General features: G+C 31.9%; 2 protein-coding genes across 4 annotated transcripts in view; one reads left to right on the top strand and one right to left on the bottom strand.

Annotated features, from left to right (window-relative positions):
- The window catches only part of LOC145248173 (uncharacterized), a 98774-nt gene extending 92270 nt beyond the window's left edge, over positions 1-6504 (top strand). For all 3 annotated transcript variants that reach the window (XM_080110012.1, XM_080110013.1, XM_080110011.1), the window contains exon 6: positions 5110-6504. In XM_080110012.1, the coding sequence (XP_079966138.1) occupies positions 5110-5271 (162 nt within the window). In that variant the 3' untranslated portion in view covers positions 5272-6504. The remainder of the gene's footprint in view (positions 1-5109) is intronic.
- Positions 6505-9330: 2826 nt separating this feature from the next.
- Positions 9331-25994, bottom strand: part of LOC145248172 (dipeptidyl peptidase 2-like) — a 39292-nt gene continuing 22628 nt past the window's right edge. The window contains exons 5-12 of the mRNA XM_080110010.1: positions 23720-23807; positions 22579-22739; positions 20451-20511; positions 17474-17595; positions 14617-14764; positions 14424-14488; positions 10868-10938; positions 9331-9665 (exon numbers count right to left, since the gene is read on the bottom strand). Of these exons, the coding sequence (XP_079966136.1) occupies positions 9551-9665; positions 10868-10938; positions 14424-14488; positions 14617-14764; positions 17474-17595; positions 20451-20511; positions 22579-22739; positions 23720-23807 (831 nt within the window). The 3' untranslated portion in view covers positions 9331-9550. The remainder of the gene's footprint in view (positions 9666-10867; positions 10939-14423; positions 14489-14616; positions 14765-17473; positions 17596-20450; positions 20512-22578; positions 22740-23719; positions 23808-25994) is intronic.

Raw genomic sequence — 25994 nt, 5'->3', positions numbered from 1 at the left:
GTACAGTAGAAGTTGGTCAATATAGTAATCATTAGTAATGAAAATTTGGTAAATTTAATAACTTATATGGAACGGCTCATCAAGAACTTATTTACTTTAGACTTGAACAAAACCATATTGTAGTCAGCCGGAAAGCAGGAAAACGGAAGACAATTCCACAGGCGTGCAGTTCTAAGAAAGAAGCTTTGTTCATGGAATCTACGTTTAGGTTTAGGCACAGATAAAGAGTGGGGGAAATTATTGATAGTGTTTACAGCTAGACGAGTGTTTCTTGTGAAAGTTTGGCGAGGGGGGACCATAGATTGAAGCTCAGTTGAACACCTTCCATGAAAATAACGATACATCAGAGACAAACTCGCAACATCTCTTCTGTGAGATAGAGGTTGCAAGGAGGAGAAAAGGACATCTCCTACGAGGCTACGAAGTCTATTTTGAACTCTATCAAGGCAGGACAAGTTCTTTCTAGCAGCTCCTGCCCAGATGTGGCAACAGTATTCCATCCTTGGACGTACCTGGCTCTTATATAGATAGAGAATAGCATCAGCAGTGAGATATCTACTGGATCGATAGAAAGATCCCACCATTTTTCCAGCGGCCTTGGCAACAGATTTGATGTACGTGTTCCATTTAAGATCAGGAGTAATGGTCAAGCCCAGAAGCTTGTCAAAACTTGAGGCCTCCTGAAGACGAGAGCCATTCATTTCAATTGATGACAAATGTGGATTAGAATGTTGATGATGTAAAGAGAGAAGCTTGGTTTTAGATGCATTAAAAGTAACCAGCCACTCCTTTCCCCATTGTACTACGTGCTCAAGATCAGAGGAGAGAGAATTGGAGAGAACTTGCTCGTTTACTGTCTTAGATGTGGTACCATAAATGGTAGTGTCGTCAGCATAAATGTCTACAAATGATGTAAGGATATGATTTGGAAGATCATTAATGTAGATATATACATATATATATATATATATACATATATATATATATATATATATATATATATACATATATATATACATATATATATATACATATATATATACATATATATATATATATACATATATATATATACATATATATATACATATATATATATATATACATATATATATATACATATATATATACATATATATATATATACATATATATATATATATATACATATATATATATATATATGCATAATACACATACAAGCACATATACATACGTATACATTTACCTACATATACCCACACATACATAAATGCACATATATGTATATATACATATAAACACACACACATATATATATATTTTTTTCTTTCTTTTTTATCACCATCATATCACCCCCTCCTTATAAAAATATTTTTTTCCATTTCTAATCTGAATGTTTTTATAGTTGGTGTTGTCTTTTTACTTTTACGTTTGTGTAATTCTGACTTTTTCTCATCTTCTGACTTTGAAATGCTATGTCCTAAATAGTTTTCTCCTTTACTCCTCTTTCTGTAATGCTTATTGTTTTGATAACATAATAAAGCACCTATGTAACTTTACTCTTTATCTTAACTTGTTCTCTCTCTATCATATATATATATATATACACACAGTCCTGGTCAAAATCATAAAACCACTTAAGTAAGCGTTTACGCATATTATCGAATTTTTAATCAAACAAATGGTTGAAGCCATTGCCAAAAGGGAAAATATGATGGAAAAAAAAATGAAATCTGCTTCATTCGAAACCTTAACCCTGATCTAATAATTATTTTTTTTTAAAAAACAAACATTTTCACCTGGTCAAAATGATAAGACCACTTTAATAAAATCGGCTAGTTTTGAAAAAATGAATACGAAAAGCTTTCTATGTTACTAAAAGCAACTTGTTAGTGGATAAAAAAACATCTTACTAAATTATAAATGGCAAAAGGGAAACCATTATCAGAGTTTGACAGAGGAAGGACCTTTGAGCTTAATAGGGGTGGACTCTCCCATAGATCCATTGCAAACGAAATGAATCTTAGCAAAACGGTCATCACAAATTTTTTAAGAAATCCAGATCAATATGGGCTCAAAAAGCATCCAGGTCGACCAAAAAAAAAATAACCCCATCACTGGATCGCTGTATCAGAAGTTTTAAAAAAAACTCCAGTATGAGCTCAAGTCGATTGAAAAGCCAAACAGCAGCAGAATGTAGTCCTAAAACCATCAGAAATCATCTGAAAATCAAGGGTTTCAATCATTTAAAGCGACTGCAGAAACCACATCTTCTTGAACAGCACAAAACAAACTGACTTAAATATGCCGCCAAATACCAGATTTGGGATGAAGAGAGTGGGAAAACGTAATTTTCTCCGATGAGAAAAAGTTTAATCTAGATTGTCCAGATGGATTTCAACACTATTGGCATGATAAAAATTTGCCCAAAGAGACTTTTTCAACTCTGCATAGTGGAGGAGGGTCTTTAATGATTTGGGGTGCTTTCTCGTCAGCTGGGACCCTAAAGTTGCAAGTAGTGAAAGGCCGGCAAACATCATTGAAGTACATTTCAATGCTTGAAAATGCTTCTATCAGGACTGAAGGTCCACGTCTGTGTGGAAGAAATTGGATTTTCCAGCAAGACAACGCTGCGATACACACTTCTCGACAAGCACGAGAATACTTTTCTTCAAATAATATAGAATTGTTAGATCATCCAGGATGTTCTCCGGACCTCAATCCCATTGAAAATCTTTGGGGATGGATGGCAAAAGAAGTGTTCAAGGATGGAACCTAGTATGATTCGATAAAGGAACTTTCTGATTCAGTTTTCAGTACATGGGATAAAATTCCTTCGCAACTGATAAAAAACGTAGTCGCAAGCATGCCGAAGAGAATTTTTGAAGTAATTTGTGATAATGGAGGCTATACTAAATACTGAGACCCTTTTTAGTAATTTATAATTGCGTTTTGTTAGATAAATTATCAGTGGTCTTATCATTTTGACCCGGTGAAAATGTTTGTTTTTTAAAAAAAAAATAATTATTAGATCAGGGTTAAGGTTTCGAATGAAGCAGATTTCATTTTTTTTTTTTTTTTTTTTTTTCATCATATTTTTTCTTTTGGCAATGGTTTCAACCATTTGTTTGATTTAAAATTCGATAATATGCGTAAACGCTTACTTAAGTGGTCTTATGATTTTGACCAGGACTCTGTGTGTGTGTATATATATGTGTGTGTGTGTGTGTTATAATGGAATAATTCCAGGAGGAAATCCGGGTATGAGAGCTCAACGTAGTAAACAAAGCAATAACATAAAAATATAACACGGAAATGACATAATTGTCGATGCAATAATTTATTTCAACCTTATGGTATTTTCAAGCATCTAAACTAGACAACTACATTTTTGATACTGAAATAAATAAAGAAAAAAGAATCGTCAAAGACCAGAGGGGGTGGTAGTAGCAATCCACTTAATACATTTTTTAGAGAGGGTGGGAATTAAGTTAGTAGGGGAGGGATTTTTTTAAAAAAAACAACAAGAACATTATGACACTTAACGACTGTCCGGTAACCCGACGTAACAACAGACATACACACACACACACCTAAATATGCACTTCTTACCCGTAAATGACTTGACACGCGTTTACTAACCTAGGAAGAAGAGGGAGAAATATACGGATATAAAGACAAGGATATATACTGACAATCGGCTGCACGTAAGGGAAAGAGAAGAAAGAAAAAACAAGGAAGAGAGTGACCATCCGCTGCCTGTCATATGGTTTAATTTAGTCTAGACTCTCAGAGAAAGGGAAGGGAAGGGATAGAAAATGAAGATTATACGCGCGTCATGGAGTTAATTAAGAGTTAATAAAAGTCATGGAAAATAAGTCTATTAAAAGATATATAAAAAAAATTATGTACAAAGTTTTAAAACTATCTGTATGTTTTTATGTTAAAATTAGTCTGAAATAAATATCTTATAATACGTTTAAATTTTCTATATTGTATTTGTTATATATTACTATGAATTCAAAAAATTGATTCTTATGTAGTTAATATTTTATGTATTTTTATGTAATTAATTTTATTGGTGATTATAGCGGTCGTTGTTATTTTGCTCACTAATATTTCACTTCCTAATTGATTGAGATGCAGAAAATTGCATTATTAGTCGCCCCCAATTCCATAGGACGTATTTAGTTTCGGTTAATATATACTTTTATTCATTCCGTACACAAAAGTACTTTCATGCACGCATAAATAAATAAATAAAATAGTTATTTTAAAGTTTTGTGTTAATTTATATTAAATTTAATAATGTCTAGTGGTAGTATTTGATCTTTTAGACTTATATCAGTTTAATAACTAATGTATTATCTGCAGAAAATTTTTTTTTCTTAATGCTATCTCATTTATTTATAAGTAATTTGGATAAACAGGTACTTCGGAATACGTACACCAAACTTAAATTTCGGACAACAAATATCATCAAGTCGTTATAACCAAGTTTATACCGGACAGCACTATAATTGCCAGTGGGGTGGGGTGTGAGGGTTTATCGTAAATAATCTAGTGGTATTAAATTCAGTCTCTTTTCTTGATTCCTTTTTCTTTTTTTTTTATTTCAGTATCAAAAATGTAATTGTCTAGTTTAGATGCTTGAAAATACCATAAGGTTGAAATAAATTATTGCATCGACAATTATGTAATTTCCGTGTTATATATATATATATATTTGTATTGTATTGTATTGTATTGTATATAAAAAGTAGAGAATAAATATGCTAAAGTTATTTTATGACATCCCAAATTTAAAGTTTTAGAGTAGAATTTCATCTGTCATTTAGACTACTATTCACATCTTGGGTGTTATTCTTACAATATTTGAGCCAATGTAACCTTTGACCTTCAGATGCAGCTTGTCAAACTTTGGAAACTGTATAGAATTTTTAACACATTTCTGCACAGATTCCAGAGTTCAACAAGACCTATCTGAAGGTCAGATGTTAGATCAGCTGAAACATGGGAACAGTAGTCCGAATAATTATCAATCCTAATTAAAAAAAAAAAGTTTAAACATAATGAGTTTTAATATTTAAAGAACAGTAATTTTTGAAAATCTATTTTGTTTTTCAGATAAACCTCACTTTAATCTTCCTGTACTTAGTGTCTTATGAGTCCAACAAACGTTACCTGCATTGGTCAACGCAAACAACCCCGTTTGTGTTTGGTGGAATGATATTGTGGACGGTCAATGCGTTTTTTGGTTGTTGCTCTTCATCCTACCACCGGCCATGACCTCCTACTACCACTGCTGCTGCTAATTATTTTTTTTTACATCGACCAAACCAAATGCTTGTCATTTCTCTGATCTCAGAAGAGAATCCTGAACTCAGCAAGAAGTTGTTTCAAAAGAATTTTGTGAAGAACTATTTACTGACTTATCAAGTCGAGTGAATTACTTTTTTAAATTCACTTAAATTGAAGTTTTAAAAAAAAAAAGGAAAGTAATTAAGATTTTACAGAATTATCTCCCCTGCTCTTCAAATCTTGGTTTACAAATTTTTTTTTTATCTTTTTAAAACTGTTAAGATGTTCGATATGTTTTATCTGGACTGTTACCATTTTCACAATCAATACTTTTGGCCCGTTGTACTCTGGCCTTCTTCATGTGCCTTTTATTCTAATTTGTAGAAAATGTGAGGATGGTAATTTATATATATATATAAAATAAAAAAAATAAATAAATAAAAAAAAAATATCGGAACAGATATTACACTTTGATCTTAGCCTTTTGGCTAAGTGTAGTATGTGCTCTGTCATGATGAGGTTTTTTTTGGATAAGATCAAAGTGTACTATGTGCTCAGTCCTGTCGTTGAAGGAGAAATCTTTCTAGAATGAGGCAATTTTTATTTTTGTCCCAATTCAGTGCCCTTTTATAGAAAACTGAGTTTCTCCAAATTAAAAACAGATCTTGTGTTTAACTGCCTTAATGAGGAGTAACGTAATGGAACGGTTTCAGATTATGAAAAAAAAAAGACCCTCTTCCTCGCCTGAGTAAATTATAATTACAAAAGGGAGATAATTCCTGTAAGGCTTTATTTGATACCATTTTATTTTATTTATTTTTTTTTTTAATGAACTATTTGTTTGGTGTGTTTCGTTAAAGAAAACCAAACGAAAAAAAAATTGAAATTTGAAGAAAAAAACAAACTTTTGTCTAACCTTTTAATATTCTGCTGATTTCTATATTTTTACTTTTATTTTTTAATGAGAAAAAAAATAAAATGTTTTTACACCTTTTAGGAAATTGCACGGCTTTTAATCCCCCCCTCCTCCTCCCTACTAAATAAAAAAAATTAATTTTTTTTTTTTTTATTAACATAATTCATTCATGCATCAAGTCCTTCATTGTTCATCTAGATTTTTAAAAAACATGTTCGCAATTATTCATGTACACTTTTCATGTTCCGACATAATGTTTTGATTCTGTACTTGGTTTTGTGAAAAATTAAAGTCAATTCACACGTGTTAGTTATTTTTTTTTTTTCTCTTTTTTTTACAAGGTCACCGCTTACCAAGGCCCGAATGTTAATGAATGTAAAGTGGTCGCAGAGAAAACAGTTTAATGGGTAGATGGAAGTTGGATACAATTTGATTATTTAAAGGGGCTTATTTATATTGAACTTGAAGACAACCACATTGTAATCAGCTGGAAAGCATGCCAGCAGAATAGTTCCATAAGTGGGCAGTTCTAGAAAAGATGATTTGTTCATGGAATCTATGTCCAGATTTAGGTACAGATAGGGCAGGGGAAATTGTTGGTAGTGATTGTACCTAGACGAATGCTTTTTATAAAAGTTTGGCATGGTGGGGGGGGGGCACAGATTGAAGCTCAGATGAGCAATTGCCATGAAAATAATGGAGTAGAGACAGGCTTGCAACATCTCTTCTGTGGGAAAGAAGAAGCAGAAAGGAGACAAGGGCATTACCCACAAGGCTTCAAAGTCAGTTCGGAACTCTGTCAAGACATCTATGAGCAGCTCTTGCCCAAATGTGGCAACATTACGTTTTTTAAGGTATGCTGACATGTTTTGGTGTCTAGCAGACTTGTAACTCTTGCTTGCCTCTTATTTTGTCCTTTAGTCCTTGCATTCCATGAGCAATGTTTCTGACAAAAAGGGGAAGAATTGCTGTTTTCTGGGTTGACTTGTTTTGAGTAGGTGAATCCTCATCGATAGCTAAATGGCAAATACTTTTTTCTCTCATTAACACTTATCAAGATCAAATAACCACTCAAGGATAAGTGGCTACATTAGGACAAAAAAAAAACAAAACATTCCTATCAATTGTCAGCTTTTTTTTTTTTTTTTTTTTTTTTTTTTGTGTTAATTGAAACTTCCATGCATTAAAGGTATGTTTGTTTGGTTTAATGGTGTCTTTGTAAGCAATGCATTCACAATCTCCTTTTCAAACTGTTGAAACCCATCATCTTAATTATTGCAGAAAACACATACTGCAAATTTATCCCTCTACACAAACAGTATCTGAGAACCCTGCCTTCTAATATTATAACTGCAAATATTTTTTGGTTTCCCTGACTTATCAGAGAGGAGCTTATGTTTTCAGTGGCATCCATTAGTCCAGGTGATTACCAAGATAACCGTCCATTAGTTTTTACTGAAATTTTGCCACAAATTCTATTTTATTAAATAGTTATGCACAGTAAAAACTTTTTTGCAAAAATTCCCGAAAAATGACATGTTTGCCCCATAACTTTTGATCCATCCATTACATTTTTCTGAAGCTTAGCCAAAATGTGGAACCGGTTCTTAATATAAATCCAGTATGGGTGACCCTGGAAAAATTCTGGTTCGCATCCTCAGGGACTTTCAGTGCTAAAAGCACCTCTTTTATGGCTCTTTTTCATATTTCTCAACAAAAACTTGATATGTCTGACTATATGGTGGTTTTTCATGGTAGTTTACTCAAATATGTGTTAAGACCTGAAACTGCACCATTATCTATTTACACTGGGATTCGGCTTCCCCTGCGATTTAAGAGGTCAAAAATGGGGGGGGGGTTTACGCACGCACGGCTTGTTATAAGTTTTATTTAATATTAAAAATGAGTTTTTATGGGTAATATAACAAAACATTTATTTAGTCGAATTTTTTTTTTTTTTTTTTTTTTTTAGACTAAATAAATCCTGTTTAAGAATATTACGTGTGTGTGGAGGGGGGGGTTGCTTAATATATTGTTCAAATGTGTTGTATAATGTTATTTTGTTTATTACTTTCTTCTCTGGCAACATTTCTATTAAAACTCCTATTTCCTCCTTCAGTCAGTCTATTCCTCTCTAGCTGGACATGCACACAAAACTGGAATTAGTTGACATTATGTTTCCAAATAATTACAGTATAACATTGCAAAAAAAAAGTTACCTCACACAAAATTAAGCCTAGTTGACACTCAGAATGAATATTTATTCATTTTTTTTTCTTCTGTTTACACCTGGGGCAATGCTGATCCAGCTTATACCAACCATTTGTAGTTTTTTTTTTAACTTTTAGCTGCATATACAAACATGCAGACAACTGCCCTTTTATATAATAAAAAGGGTATATATTAAAACCAGATTCCAAGTAAAAAAATTTGCGTATCGGGGGGGGGGGGAGTATTAACAAAAATAAGCAAAAATCTAACTAATGCCTGCCATCTTTTCTGTAATGCAAATATTGCTTCATTTATATACAAAATTATGTCTTAACAGAAAGCGCATAAAAAAAAAACTACCAAAAATAAAATAAAATTTTGGTTATATAAAAAAAATTTTGACATTCTGATTTCCGCTTTCTGTTTGGCAAAAATTATGCTGCTGTCGACCGAGGAAAAGTCCTTTCTGATTAATGTTTATAGAATCGTTTCCAGTTTCCTTGTAACTGAAAACTTAACCGTTTGTCATGACTTCAACTAAACCAAAAGTGTAAAGCCAAAATATAAGTTTTAGAAGCTTCTGAGTTATTTGTTTGACAAGAAAGATATGAAATTTTAAGTCTGGAGAAAATAACTAAAACATCTACATTTAATGTTAATTGGTCTTTAATTGTTCTGATTCTACCCTTTATGTTTGTCTTTGTGAGTGAAAGATTTTTCTAGACTGCGGTATTTGGAATTTTTGTCCAAACCCAGGCTGAATTTTTTTTTTTTTCTTACATTAAAAAGGACCATGGTATCTACTTGACTCTCTACAAGAGCAAAGTTAAATAAGAATTCGACTTAAAATTATTCATTAAACAAATTTTCATACAACTAAAAGATATTTTCTACAACATAAGAAATAAAATAAGACAAAGTTTATAAAATAATTTTTAATAAATTTACAAAAATGTTTGACTTTATGGATGGATAAAAAAATAAAAAATTTAATAGATTCCAAAAAAATTAGACTGATAGAATTTAACCATTGGACACTTCAATTCAATTTGATGGGAATATTTTTTTTTTTTTTAACCCGTTTAAATTTTATTTATTATAAATTGAAAAAAAAAAAAAACTAGTGATTTTGTTCTCATGTTATGTTGAAATTGATTGCCTAGATTTCTTTGCTTTCATCACCCATTCTTCGATCATTTTGGCCTCTTGACCTCTCACTTTTATTACACTCACTGGATCTTTGGAGTTGTGACCTCTGTAAGAAAAGATTGAAAATCATTTTTCATATGAAGAATTGTAAGAAAGTTAAAAAACGAAAATTTTATTATTTAATATATAAATGGCTATATGTCTGTCAGTTTCCATATCTTCAAACGTTATCTGCTCTGAAACTAAAAGTCGCAGAGCAGCACTAGGGGCCTCAAATGATTGGATTTTTTTATGGGCTGTTCTTTCATGGGAATTATTAAGGGGTCAAAAATGGTTAAACATTGTATATTCATGTTAGTTTATTTTTAATCGGTTTATATGCATGTCACGTTAGTACAATGGTAATATCACTAGCTTTGAATGCTACAGTTTTGATTTCGATTCTAGCTGATGGCACCTAAATACTTTATTTTTTTTACTTTTGAAATCATGACTATAATAATATATATGAAATCTGGACAAATTAAAATATATTTAAGCATATTTTACGACCAGGAAATTCTTATTAATCAAAAATAAGGAAAACTACAATAACGAGGCGAAAATGTATTCTAAAAATCACAAATTGATCAAGTAGTTTTATTTATATTTTTTAACTAAGAAAATAAAATTTTATGAGGAAGCACGAACGGATGGTCTTGCTCCATTTTAAATAAACAAAGGGAGATAACTATTGAAACTTCCTAGATTTTTTTTTTTTACAACAGTTTTCAGCCACATAATGGTTACAATTTACTATCACTTAAAATCATAAAAGAATGATTTTCTATATATAAAAAATACTTGATTTTTGGAATATGAACTTTTTCGTTTTGTGATTGGTAAAGATTATTTTGTATTTTTGTTTTTTAATATGGGGGAATTTTGTACAACCAAATAGTTCTTGAGTTGGTAGATGTAGGACAGTTGAGGTAACAGATCCAGTACACAAAGAAAATAAGGAATAAATAAAGATATAGGGGTAGATTTCTAAAACCTGTATATAAAATGCTAGTATGTAACATTGATGCTAATCTAAATATGATGTGACTTGGAGTTGGTAGATGTAGAACAGTTGAGGTAGCAAGTCCAGTACTCAAGTCTAAAGAAAACATAAGCGGAAAAGGGAATAAAGACATGGTTAGAAATTGATTTCAAAAAGATGTCCAGAAAACATCTCAGCATGTAAAACTAACATTAATTTAAATACAATGTTGTAATAAAAATTTAAAAAATGTCAAAAAAACAAAACAAAATAAAAAATCTGACCGTAAATCTAAATGATGGGCTCCACCAATAACCATGAAAGCTCGAACAGATTTTGAAACATCCTTGAGAACCTGTAAACAGAAAATTCAACGGTTGTATTTTTTTTTTTTTTCTCAGAAATGTAGATATACTGGGTCTTGTTCATCACACTTGATTGCAATGATATGTCCAATTTCATGTCAAAAGAATTCATATATAATTTTCTCGCTTTACTAAAGTGTATCTAATTCAGATTTAATATTCAATGTTTAAATTCCTATCATAATGTTTCATTTTTTGATGATGTCTCCAAAGTTTTAGACAATTTTGAAATGTAGACATAGGTTGTGTATTTCATTTGGCAGATAAAATACAATTTTCTTTCTTGATGTAAATCTTTGTAAGTTTTATTTATTTTTTTTTTACCGAGGAATTGTTAATTACATCATTTACAAATTCTAATAAAAATAAAGAAACAAATACAACACATTTGAAAAAAAAAAAAAAAAAGTTCAAGACCACATGAACTTGCCAAATAAGACCCCCCCCCCCCCCCCAAAAAAAAAAAAGATTCCATGCCTGATGAAGATGTATTGTTGAAACTCAGTTTGTGCATTCATTTTTTTTTGTGGACTGTTATCCTCATAATTGTTGTTTCACTACGTTTCGGTAAACTAATCTTCTGGCCTTCTTCAGGTAGTTAACCAGGACGGGATAGGAATGTTGAGTCTTGTAACTGTATCCGTCGTAATTACTGCATTCCGTAGTTGTTGTTGCTGTCTCACCAGGTTTTGACCAACTAATCCTTTGGCCTGCTTTGGGTAGGATTGAAACTGCTATCTTCAGACAATGCTCACCTGGAACCATAGAGACTCACTTGAAGGCCAGAGGAGGAGTTGACCGAAACAACAATAAAGATGAGGATAACAGTCTGCAAAAAGAATGAATGCACAAATTATGAAGCTTCATCGCAAAGGATTCTCCAAAAAAATAATATACAAAACCGTTTTTTTTTTTAACTTTTAAATAAATAAATGCTTACATTTACTCCAAAAGTTATGTACATTAATCTAGTATTATTTTTATAAACTAATTTTTAAGCAAATTTGAGTTTTTCCAATCCCCACCTGATCCCTGATGGCTTTGCAAAATCCCACAAAGTTTAATTATTTAGGGTTAGTTCCTTTCACTGCTTTCAAGATGGCATCACAAGATTGTCTCTTGTAGTTTTGCCATAAAATTTTATTTTATTTAAAAATAAAATTGCTTGATCAAGTTACGTGATTTTTGATGTACAATATTTTTTCAGTCAAAAGGTATGCATATTATACAAATTATAAAAAAAAAAAAAAAATTTTTTTTTTTTTTTTTCCAAATGTAGAGGGAATGAATTCTGGACAAGCAATATTTTGTGCTCTGCCACCCTTCCCGGAGTCTATCCAACTTGTTTGGAATCTTGCCCTTCGTCTATTACCATTGGGACGCATAACAAGTATATTCGCATGGAGTACAGTTTTAAGTTGCTGCTAGTTTCAGATTTTGAATACGAAACTAAGAATTAGTCACATGGAGGTGTGATAAAGGCTTGCGTTGCCTCAGTACCAATAGATGGTTCTTGTCCAGAATTCCTCCCCTCTTAAAAACTAAAATTTAAAAAAATCTATTTACCCATGATGAAACAAAAAATATATTCCAAAAATCACCTAAATTGAGTAAGTAGGTATATTTTTTAAATAAAATACAATTTCATGAGTAACCGAGGAGCGACTGTCTTGCGTCACCATTTTGGAAACAAAGGGAAATAACTAATAATAATAATTAAAATTCAAACTTGCAAGATTTTTTTTTTTTTTTTTTTTTTTTTTTGAAATGCTTACAAATTCTTATTAATCACTTACAAATGATTTCCTTAAAAAATAAAACTACTTGATTAATTTACATAATTTTTGGAATATGATGTTTTCATGGCTATATACATCATACAGATTTTTCTCCATTTTTATTTAATACAGGGGGAATTCTGGACAAGAACCTAATTAATATTCAGCCATCGCTTTCTAGTATTTAAAAGTTACGAAGGGAGTAACATACGTTTTTATCTTATTACCTAAAGTTGAGACAAGGGCGAATAACCGGTGCGTAATTGAGATATGTTTGTGTGCGCAACATATCTAATAGTGTATCAGTCTGAAAAGCATCTGCCCAAAGTCTTATTGTTGGCGCAAATAGGAACTAAAGTGCAGAGTTGCAAAATAATGTGACCATTGAGATAACCAAGATATTGACTGCTCAGCCACCAAGTTTCAATTTTTAGACATAACCCATCGCCAACAGTTCTTCTGCAGTTGGCATTATATAAATATATATATATATATTAGAGAGAGAGAGAGCATGTTTTTATGTAAAGATTAATTTACAGAAAGGATGCTTATCTACAAATCAACTATTGTTGCGTGTCAATAACACTTAATGCAGTACTGAGTTGAATGCAATTTGTATTCTAAGTTTAGTGTACAGCGGTTGAAGGGTTGAGGCTGACAGGTTTGACAACACATGCACCTGTATGCTAGCAAATGTCACAAGGCTGGTCAATGCCTTTTGAGTGCAAGCCGGGTAATGGGGGTTACAGCTCCACACACACCTTAAAATAAATAGGGACGCACATGAATTTTCTAGTCAGTTTAGAGTCCACAGCTAGAGTTTGACAGTCTACAGTTAATCGCAGGCACGATTCTGTCACGATTCTGAGAAGATGAAAGACCTCTCGTGGAAGTGACGAGAAATAGGGATGGATGGCAGATAAAACTAAGGATGACGCAGAAACAGGGATGTGACTTTGATTGGACAATTGGAACTTTATCCAGTTTCACAGAGAAATGAGACTTGTATCTGTTATGCATGAGTTTTTGTTCAAGGTGAGCTAACACCTGGACACAAACCATGTGAAAACACAGTCAAGAGATGTGAAGATATAAAAGGTATGTTCTGCTTCGTTTTTATCACCCCCTCATAAGGGCTGATGTACTGTAAAGTAAGCATTAACACACAATATAAACAAACCCCCCTTTCCCCCCACGCAATACTATCAGAGTACTGTTACCACATTTGGGCTGGTGAACCTGTCCCATTTGAGGGTTTTTGCAGAAACATATCTGTAATTTGATTGGTCTCATCCTTTCTCTGCAACCTCTCTTTCTCAGAGACATGATGTTGCTAGTCTGTCTTTTCTATAAATACTATTATGACACGTGCTCTTCAGAATTGTCTTATCTATTCCCTGCTTCTTTTGTTCTGGCTCATTTGACTTGTTGATCTAGTGGTCTTCATTAATTCACCGTTTTGATATTTTATTGCAAGACAGTATCATATTCCTGATATCTTTTTACCAAGAACTGCAATATTATGGAACTCTTCCTGCTGACTTTTTTCCACCTACCTATTGCCTTGGTTTGTTCAGGAAGAAGTTCAATATGTATCTCCTGTCTTCGTGATATTCATCTTTCGTTCTTGTTAGCTCTTTATATTAAGTTGTTTCATGCCTTGCTTGAAATAATTTAAAAAAAAAAAATTGTCTTACCCCACCACGGTGCCAAGGATCCAAATCTCCATTAGAAAATACAATATTGCTTGTTGTTCTCAAGTCTGCAAGAAAACAAAGAAATTATAATATTGGAAATTTTTTTTTTTTTTATTGAAAATTTTTTTTTTTTTATAAATTTGAATAATTATTAAAACACGAAAAACTGCAGTGTGTAGAATAATCCCGTTACCTTGTCCCCAATATGCCCAGTCAGGGTTTGGCTTGGTTCCCCATGTTTTCATACAGTATTCGTTGCGAAGTGTGTCATTGAATGGAAGGATTGGGAACATATCAGTCACATTGTTGCTGCCTGGAGGAAGAAGTATATCTGTACAAGCCTTTAAAAGAAAAGAAAAGAAAAAAAAAGTTTATCTGCAGAACAAAGGTTATACAGAGCGAGTTTAATAAAAAAAGACAATAAAAAAGATTTTCACCAAGACACACAAAAGACAGCTGTAATAGGATTGTTAATCGAGGTGTAGCAGCAACAGTTGAAGGAAGTTTAGAAAAAGTTTAAGGCAGATCATAGTAGCTTGGAGCAGATCGAGATGAGCTGACGAACACCGCATTAACATAGATGTAGACCTTAGTGCCAAGAGGGTTGTTTCCAGCGATGGTGTCACACATACACACAACACACCCAGAGCCCAACGACATCCACAGAATATTTTCTACTTTTTCTTTCAAGCGGTTTTATTTTTTTTTATATACTTGTGAGCCAGTGGACCCCCTCAACCATTACCAATGAGCAAAAGACAACAACATGGCCAGAATGAAAAGAGAAACTGAAAGAAAAGAAACAGCGTTGGGGTCAGTGGGTAGTTGAGCAAGAGGGAAAATGTGTGACCCCCCACACTTGTTCAAACTTACATGCTTATTTTTTATTAAGTTTCTGAAACGAGGATTGATTATTTGGATTATTCGGATCTTGAGAGTTTTTCTCAAACGTTTCGGTTGACATAATTGTAGATATTTTTCAGTTGTATCTTGTCAAACTCCGGATTCTGTGATGGAATTTCAAACAGAACCTTTTATTTAATCAATGGGGTAGCATACTTTCATTTTGTCAGTCATGACTGGATAGAAGCCTTATGGATGTTAAAGATTTTTATACAAGTTTCCGAATTTAAGATTACAATAAAGTAGTACATTTTTACAAAGTCATTGAAAGTTCAAGGTTTGTCTTTTTGCATGATGACCCGGGAAACTTGTCTGTCCATCATCAATATATAAAATAAAATTACAATTATCAATTGACCACTTATCAAGTGTTTCCTTTTCAGATTGAAAAGGAGTTAAAAACATATTTAAAGTGTTTTTTTAACATGTTTTATTAACTGTTTGCTTCTATATATAATATATATATATATATATCTATATATATATATATATGACAGCAATGTTATGGCATATGTGATTAATCAAGCCTAAGTACATAACTTTTGCATCCAACTTTGTTAAGTAATTCATAAGTAATAATTTTATGAGATTTGCAATACATGAATGCAGTTTATTACCATATATATAAGTTTATACCTCATCGCAAACAAATAGAATTTTATCAAATTTCACAAGAATTTTTGACAGGGTTCCAACAGCTCATGGAGATCAGTTGATGAATATCGATGAATTTATCTTTTCTTCAAAGTAGTAAGCAGTGCTATTATAGATTATCTTATTAGATTTTAAAAGAGAAATTATTTTGTATTCTATTTATAGGACAGCGAGACCTAATGGTTTGATGAACAAACGTCATTCACAATCAGTTTTTAATAAAACTTGTTTTTTTTTTAAATAAACGGAAAATGGTGGCAATTAGATAGTTCTCCATTTTAATTAAGACCAATGTACATTTATCTGTATATGTAAATCCTTCCTGTCACACAAAAAATTAGCGATTAAAAAAAAAAAAAAAAAAAAAAAAAAGATGCCTTTTTCTAACTATTGAACAAAACCATTTCAGGTGGTGAGAAAAAGAGAGAAAGCAAATAGCAAGTCAGATAACCCCCATTACCCAGAAGGAATTACCCCTGACAAACAGCAAAGTCCCACCCCTACACAGTAGAGATCCCCAGATGTCAGAAAGCCTTCTACTCTAATAGTTTCTTCCCCAGAACTGCTAGACTTTGGAATTCCCTTCCGGGTTCCTGCTTCCCTAATTGTACTGACATGCAGAAGTTCAGAAGTGTAATGTAAACAGACATCTCGCTGCTCAACTCCCTACATAAACTTATGTCCTCGATAGTAGCCCCCTACATCAAAGTGGCACTGTGCCTTGTTTGAGGTAAAATAAAAAAAAAAAAAAAAATAAAAAAAAAAAAAAAGATTTCATGAAGGAGTTAAAGAAATCGAAAAACTGAATAAGTTTGTAAAGAAATTGAACATGAAGTGTCACGTTGCACGACAAAGTAAACAAACACATTGTCCAGAAGAAGAAATGAGTAAAACGTACTGTTGATGCCGGAGATTGGAACGAATAAAGAAGAAAGTGTCACCAGTGGTTGAAAAAAGGAAGTAAAGATCAACCAGAAGAGAAAATTAGGAAAAAAGTAACTTTTTAGTTAAGAGTAACTTAAAGGGTTCAAAACAGGTAGGCAGAACAACTAATTTTAAGGTTAAAAAAAAAAAAAAAAAAGAAAAAAAAAAGATAAAATAGTAAATATCTCAATAACTTGATCCCAATAGAAAAAAATTTATGATTTTACAGAATTAGCACCCCCAAATTAGTCTAAATCAGCTTAGAAACCTTGGGCACCAAAAACGTGTTGGCCAATGTAATGTTTAAGTTAGATAAGGATGTTTAACTTAGATAAAGTGTCAAAAATCAATAACGTTTCATCACAGGATTGATAGTGTAAAGATGTAGGTCTCATATTTATAAGTATGAAAATGATATACATATTACTTATATTAAATCTCACTTTTGTACAAAATTTACACATTCTAAAACAAATGATTTTAAATGATTTATAAGCTAAAACTAAACGTTATCTAAATTATCCATTTCACAATTATTCAATTTATTTCTGAGAAAAAAAAAAAATTACCTGATAATCCCAGGCCCAGGCGTTTGGTCCGATTCCACATCCAGTTGGATCTGCACAAGACACATATTCTTTGGAAATGTCAAAACATTTCAGTGGACCAAAAGTTGCATTATAATAAATACCTGAAAATAATTTAAAGTAAAAAACGATTTTAAATACTTTATAATTTATTTATCAGAAATATTCAATTAAGAAAGAAAAAAAAAACGGAAGAAAAAAAAAATTACGGAAGAAAAAAAAAATTACGGAAGAAAAAAAAAAATTACAGAAGAAAAAAAAAAATTACGGAAGAAAAAAAAATACGGAAGAAGAAAAAAAAAAAAAAAAAAGGAAGAAAAAAAAAAAAACGGAAGAAAAAAAAACGGAAGAAAAAAAAAACGGAAGAAAAAAAAAAACGGAAGAAAAAAAAAACGGAAGAAAAAAAAAACGGAAGAAAAAAAAAAAACGGAAGAAAAAAAAATTACGGAAGAAAAAAAAATTACGGAAGAAAAAAAAATACGGAAGAAGAAAAAATACGGAAGAAGAAAAAAAAAAAAAAAAGAAAAAAAAAAACGGAAGAAAAAAAAAACGGAAGAAAAAAAAAAAAACGGAAGAAAAAAAAAACAGAAGAAAAATAAAAAAACAGAAGAAAAATAAAAAAACAGAAGAAAAATAAAAAAACAGAAGAAAATAAAAAAACGGAAGAAAATAAAAAAACGGAAGAAAATAAAAAAACGGAAGAAAAAATGAAAGAGAAAAGAAATGGAAAAAAAACGAAACAGAAAAAAGATGAAAGGAAAAAAAAAAACGAAAAGCGAAAGAAAATACCCCCCCACAATTTTTTAAAATTCAAAAAATATTTTTTTAAAATTAAACAAGATAAAAAATTTATTCAGAAATGAAAAAAAAAATAAATAAATTAAATATTTTTATTTATAAAAATTAAAAAAGGAAAAAAAAAATAATATAAATTAATAGTATTCTTTTGAAATAATATATAATTTTAGTAAGAACAAAATGGCTTTCTTTTTCCACAAAAAAAGTAATAATTGTCGTCAAGCCAAATATGTCTCAACTAAATAAAACAAATGTCTTTTATTTATTTATTTATTTATATTGTAGCAATTTAATTTTTTTAAAACAATATTCACCGCTGTCTTACTGTTCCTATTTACTTGCCCCCCCCCCCATCTTCACCCCCACCCATTAGGAGAGAGTTAGACACCATTTTTTAATGTGAAAAAAAGGAACAAAAATAAAATGTGTCCCAGTCGTGAAGGATTTCTCCTCCACTAACCGAGAACAAAAAATTGAAGCGTAGCATCATAACAGATACTACACTTTGATCTTGGCCCATTGTTATTGTTATTGTCAGTTAAATCTGCGTTAAATAGAAGGAATGACTATTTAAAATTGTAGCAATTTCATTTTTCTTCAAACAAATATTCTGCCTTCTTACCATAAAATAATTATCACCTTTTGAAATATATTTATTTTGACTGTACTGTTTTTTTGTTTTTTTTTTAGTGGAAATCGCTCCAGACAAGGCATGAAGTCACTTGATGTAAGGAACTAAAATATAATACCACTTCAAAGTCAAAAACTGGCCAACGAGAAGTGTTAGGATATATTCCAACACGGAAAACCGCAAGTCTTCCAACCTTGTCAGAAATCAAACTCATGGAATGTGAGGACTAAAGGACAAAAATAAAGAAAGTGAGAAATACGAAGCTGCTGAAAGTAAAACCAACGTCCACATCCTACTCTCCATTGTTTTATTTTAGGTCAACAGGACAACATTATTTCATTTTAGCACAATTTTAAAATGGGCAAAGTCAAATTTTCTTTTATCTTGGTAACATCAGATCACTGGTCACCATCTTTGCAGATTCAACAATATAATTTTTTTAAGACGCGTTTGAAAGTTATGAACATATGTATGAACATGAAATGTCTTAGTGTATTATTATTAGGGCTATGACAAGAACATGTTCTTTTCATTGTTTTGACTCTCAAGCATATATCCGACACAGTTAATCAATCGAGAACCACATCTCTATCTAAAAACATAAGATGTTAATGGATATATACTTAATTAAGAGTCAAAATAATGAAAAGAATATTCTCTTGTCATAGCCCTAATTATTATATAGATCTTAATATTTGCTACCTTTATGAAAACACAAAAGATGACATAGAAGCTCCTCCATCTAACCATCAACCAAACTGCTGACCTTGAGGCCCCAGGTCATCTTTTTGACCCTCTATCTACTCAAAGTCTAAAAAAAACTTATTTTTACTAATTTTAATTGGTTACTAAACAGTTTAAACAAAGAAATATTTGAACTACTGTTCTCAGACTGTGTTATTCTTACGTTTTCGGTGATGTAACCCCAGACCTTCTTCAGGTGTATATTGTCGAACTCTGGGAATCTTTGTCAAATTTGGAAAAACAAATCATGACTAAGAACTGTGTGTAGAAGATTCCATATAAATGTGGAAAATATACAAAGGTGAGACATTTTTCCCAGTAAAAGTATGGTTAGATGAACACTGAAAACCGCACTATGTGGACATAATGAAAAGTTGGGTATGGCTGACCATGTATGGAGGGAAGAGGGAAACGTCCTTATGGGGTGAAGTAAAAATTATAGAAGAGTGGAGAGTAAGCTGACTTAAAAAAAAGCAGTATATGCCAAACAACAATCACCTACTAAGCAGACAGAGTATAAAATTTAATACAATACGAGAACAATCAAATATAAATAATGCATAAAGTCACCATAAATTTTTTTTGTGTAAATAATATCCAAGATGAAAACAGTTGTTTGAACAATCCAAAGAAATTCTGTCCATGTCAAGCTGTCAGAAAATCATGAACATAAATTTGACTTGACTACAAGACTTTTTTCTCTCAAATCCAAACTCATTTCTCCCACCAAAACCAACCCCATTACCATCACAGTCGCATTGCACACGATGAAGGAAAATATTTTACCAGAAGCAGCTGCCAATCCAGAAATATCATCAGCCGCTGATAAAACATGGTCGCAGGAAAACTATTAAAAATAAATAAATAAAAAAAAATATATATATATTTTTTTTTTTTTTAAATATTTAATATAATTTCAAAAAAGATACAATTTTGGAATAATTTTAGAAAAACAAGGAGAAAAAAAAAACAAAAAGAAATTTATTTCTTTTTGGTTTCTTTGTGTTAGTTCCAAGCTATGCCACAGTCTGCAAATTCATTTACGCAAGTTAATTGTTGCGACGCAAACATAAAAAATAAACAGATAAAATGATTCTTAAGACTATTTAAAGAATTTCTGGTTTATATCGACTCCTTTGACGGTGTTGGAACGATACCTGATATGTTTTTATCTTTACTCAGCTTTTACCATTTTATAGCAAGTATGAAGAAAAGGTAGCTCGTAGGAGAGCTGTAGTAATAAAACTTGAATGGTCATGATTAAGGTTGCGATATTAACCCGGGGTTAGCTAGTCTGGCTTTTTCCAACAAGTTCACCACATTCCGACCAGGCATGGCGATTCAAGGTTGCTTCCATTATGAGTGCAAGCCATTTGCAGTTTCATCGACGGACCCTAAGAAGGTGAGGGCCCAAAATCAGTTCAGCATCCTGCTTCACTGTCCTGAGCAAGGTTTTGAGTTGGTCACCATGACGGTTCTTCCAGCCTGGTGACAATGATGGATAGATAACTTTACGGATGAAGTCATCTGGAGGTTGTTGAAGAACGTGACCTAACCAAAGAAGGCATCTGGCAAGGAAAGATTTTTGGAGGTAGGTGAACTTGCAGCAAGTGGTAATTGTACTGTTGGGGATAAATTGTTGCCACTGAACATATGAAGGATGCAACATAAGGTAGTGATGGTCAAATACTTCCAGTTTTTGTAGGTAGTTTGCTGGCACAAGCCAAATCTCGCAGTCACACAAAAGAATGGTGTGAACGCATATATGCAAAAAAAAAAAAAAAAAAAAAAAAGTCTGACACTTAAATTTTATTAACATTTATCCCTTGTTTTTTTGGGGATTTTTTCAAAATGTCAGGTAAAACAGTCACTCCTCAGATACTCCTAAAATTTGATTTTCTTATTGTATCTATATCTATATATCTATAAAAGTGAAATTGTGTGTGTGTGTGTACATTTCCCTATAACATTACTCTGTAAATTTTCACTCTACAGAGATTTGGAAAAATCTTTTTAATCGGTTTTCGGACAGAAATTTGGCTGTCAAGAGGTCAAAGTTCAACCATTTGACCTTGGAAAACTACCAAACTCTTCTGCCGATTTTGGGTCTAAACACTTGAAATTCTAGATGTAGGTTACTTGGACATGGATCAAACATTTTAACTTGATTGGAGTCCAAAACAATAAATGTAAGGGGTCAAAATTTGGGTAAAAGTTAAAAAACAAATTTGACCTCTGTGGTCTCTACCAAATCACTCAGCCAATTTTTGGCCTAAACATTTGAAATTTTACATTAAGTGTATTCAGACATAGGGCAAGCTTTGTTTTTGCCAAAAATTTGACTGCCAAGGGGTCAAAGTTCAAAAGATTTGATCTTTGCGGTCTCTAGCAAACTATTCAACCAATTTTGGGTCATCAAATTTTTATCTGTTTGTCAACTGTTTCACAAATGCGCATGCATGAATCGTTCACATGACAGATGCCTTATGTTAAGAATAAGTAGGTTTGAAAACACTTTTTTAAAGATAGTGTCAAGCTCACCTAATGGTTATTGTACTTGACTCACTGTCTTTATGTTTTGGTTTCGATCTCAGCTCAAGTATTTTTTTTTTAAATGAACTGTTTATAAAAAGCATAATATTCACACGCACATGTTTCAGTTTCTGTATGAATTAAAATATTTATGCATATTTTACCACTGGGCGGTCTGCTAGTTAAAAATAAAACTACTTGATCAATTTATGTGATTTTTGGAATATGATACTTGTTTTGTCACTGGCATGTACATCTTAGAAATTTTTTCTTTATTTTTTTTAATATATGTGGAATTCTAGATAAGAACTAAATAAACATTGTTTTCATATTTTGCTCTAAAAGCAACCATCAAAATATATAAAATACAAAACATTCTTACCTTAACTGGGTTTCCAACTGGAAGAAAGTTAGTTGCGTAGGGGTAATCAAACATAGCTGTATTGGTGAAGGCGTTACGAATCCATCCCAAAAGATGAGTGTAGGCAGCTTTACCAGTTAATGGCTGACAGAGTTGGAAGTATTTAGTCAACATCGCTAATCCTGAGTTACAAGTAAAAAGATAAAAAACTAAATAAAAAAGTTAATAAAAAAAAATAGTGGATATAATAAGATATGAACATTCTCGTGTGATATGTTACCCCATAATAGTAAAAAATATTGTATGATCTCGCATAGTTGGGAGATTCTATTTACATTATCCAAAAACAAGTTGTCGAAGTGTTATTCTTTTTTCTTTTGGCTTAAATGACCTTTACTCTCCAGTGATACAGATTTAACAACAGTGCTGGACGATTTGCCCTTCCGATCTTACATGGGAGTAGAGGGTATTCGTAATTCGCCAGACAGGACCTTTCAACAACTAGAGCCTTCGTCACAGTGACCACCGAGCACCAAGAGACCAACTGGGACTCAAGACGGACTAATTCAGTGACATCATTCGCTGGACATCATTGGAGGAGTGAGTAAGGTAAAGAGAGAAAGAGAGTCTCATGTAGAGCTAAAAAGACATAAGATTATTTAAGTGTTCATAACAAATTACCACTTATCAAGACCCGTAGACCACTCAAGGATAAATGTTAATAAGTTTGTCAGGATAGTGAAACAACGTAAAGATTGGTAAAAATGGTTAAGATTGGTCAAAAATTGTATTAAAAGGACAAGAATTTGTTAACTTTGAACTTGAAAATGACCATGCTAAAGCCTCCTGAGAAACAGTGCCATAGTATTGTGTTCTACAGATGGATAGTTGTCAGAAAGAAACTTTGTTCATGGAAGTATTGCTTAGTTTTAGGTACATGGGGAGGGAGGAAAATTTAGTTGTTGGAGCTAGAGGAGTTCTTGTTGTGAATGTTTTACAGCGACATATTTCAGAGCTCAGTCGAGCACTTAGCATAAAAATAACAATAGAGAAAAGCTAGCAATGTTTCTTCTGTGAGAAAGAAGCTGTACATATATAATTAGCAATAATAATTTAAAAAAATAAATAAAAATATTGAGTATTAGTTAAAAATCAGATTCACCTTTTTTGCCCTCAGTCATCAACTGATCCATTTTGGTAAAAGCTCTTTTGATCCTTGGAACACAACCAGAAACGGATTCAGAGAAATCCTAAAATTAGAAAAAAATAAAACAAAAAACATACAAAATTAGTGTGCACACACCGACTTGACTTAAACTAAAGAAGTAGTAGTAGTCACTTGATCACTATAGATCGCCATTTAATAATGTTTATCAGTGACATGCAGAGACCTTTTATAGGGCAGGTGCTCAGGTAAAAAGAAAATGGCAAAAATATAGTAATGAACATCGTCTTGGTGGGGCTCAGGACTATAATAAATTCCTCTGAAAAGGCCACTTTTAAAACAGGAGTAAAAGGGGCAAGTGCTTGGGTACCCCTCCTCCCTCTGCATCTCCCTGACGTTTACGGCTTTATAAATATTTAAATTCACTTGAATATTGTTGTGATTGATGTTGGCCCTGTGGTTATGTTCGTTGCTGATAGAGACAGAGATGGCTTCATTGCAAGGTTCAAATCCTATGACCAGCAGCAATTGTAACTTCCTGCACTGTTAATTCAAGAAGGATGAAACAATAGTGTCTAAATATTAAAAAGGATTATTTATAATTATACACGCACAATATATGATGATTGCAACGTCTTATCAGACGAGTGTCACTCACTCAGACACCTAAAGTCCATGAGCCCAAAATTGACTTTTTTTTTTTTTTTTTTTTTTTTTTTTTAATTCTACCGGTGAATTCACACACTCAAGCAGGCATGAGATTGAAGACGGTTATTGAGATCAATTATTACATGCTTCCAGCATTTCAAGCCTCCACACGTCTCGCACACACACACACACACACAGGGAATTCAGGAAACAAACTATTATAAGTTCAGCCAAACATTATCTTTAATATTCATACAGAGTAGACAATTGTTTTGGCCTACCACTAAGGTATTTATAATATTCATAATGTATGCATTTATTTTATTTGTGGTTAGGTTATCATCAGCGCCCATGTACAGAAAAGATTAGAATAAAGTGGCAACCTCCATGAGGAAAAACTTTTATAGTTTGTATTACTTTAGAAGTTTTCTTTATTATTAACTAAAGACAGGGAGCTGCCCAGTCTAAAAAAAAAAAAAAAAAAAAAAAAAAAAAAAAAAAGGACTTGGGTGGCATCAGAAGTGAAACTAACTGAAAGGAAAAAAAAAAAAAAAAATTTTTTTTGATCAAATGATGAGTGCCGTTTGTAAACTCAAAACTGAAGTTAGTAACCGAACGCTTTTATCAATGGGCCCACGAGACCGAGTGGCTATAACGTCACAAATTTAGTTATTTAAAACTAAAGAACATAATGATGATTCGCGCATGCGTGGTTTGAAAATCATGACGAAAGTAATGTTTTTATCTGCGTCCCTTCAAACAAAATGATATTTCTATACAAAATAATGAACGATTTTTCCAATTTTTCGATATTTTTTTGTTAGAGAGATCACTAACGATGCCACATTGGTGCTTGTATGATGCAAATGACCAAAGTTTTTAGACATACAAATACACACTCACAGACATTTGCCTTTAAAGTTATTGATATCTGTGCATAACATTGTGTCTTCGTACCATGTGCCATTCACAAGCTTGGTTTGGTTTACGGCACCTCAACCATCCATGGGTTATTTAATGCTAAATCAAGTTTTTAAATATAATTCTATAGGTAAGATAATTAATTATACTAGCAGGACCTGTGGAAATTCTGCAAAATGAAAAATATATTTAATCAACAAATGTTTTGATAAAGCTGATATTTTTCTGGATAGTACAAAAAATTAATTTTTTGTACAGAAAAACCAATAACATGCAACAGTTTATTAACAGTGCTTGATTCAAATGAGATAAATTAATACTACTAAATACTCAGAAAATAATATTATGCTACATAGTTCAACACAAATAATAAAATCACATTGGAAGTGACAATCTTTAATTTACTCCTTCAATCTAGTTCCCTTTTTTATGTAATGTTTTGCTGACTTCTTTCGTTTATAATTAATTGAAAGTCACTGTGCAAGATGTCCAATCTCAAAATGTGTGAGTTAGTCTATAATGCAAGGGACATCACTACTTTCCAAAATATTGTTTATCTAAAGGATAAAGGGAGAAGAGTTATTTCCCTTTTGTAAATATAAAGTGTTTCATATTTATTTCTAGAAGAAATCCATTTCATAGGACAGTGCAAAAGATTTTCAACAAGTTTATGAATACCTCATAAAATTCTTTACGTTTTGAT

The sequence above is a fragment of the Euprymna scolopes genome, chromosome 26 (assembly GCF_053919585.1).
Source record: "Euprymna scolopes isolate OS-2025 chromosome 26, ASM5391958v1, whole genome shotgun sequence".
NCBI lineage: Eukaryota > Metazoa > Mollusca > Cephalopoda > Sepiida > Sepiolidae > Euprymna > Euprymna scolopes.
Note: the sequence above shows the minus strand (reverse complement) of the source record. Positions and strands in the feature narration are given on the sequence as shown.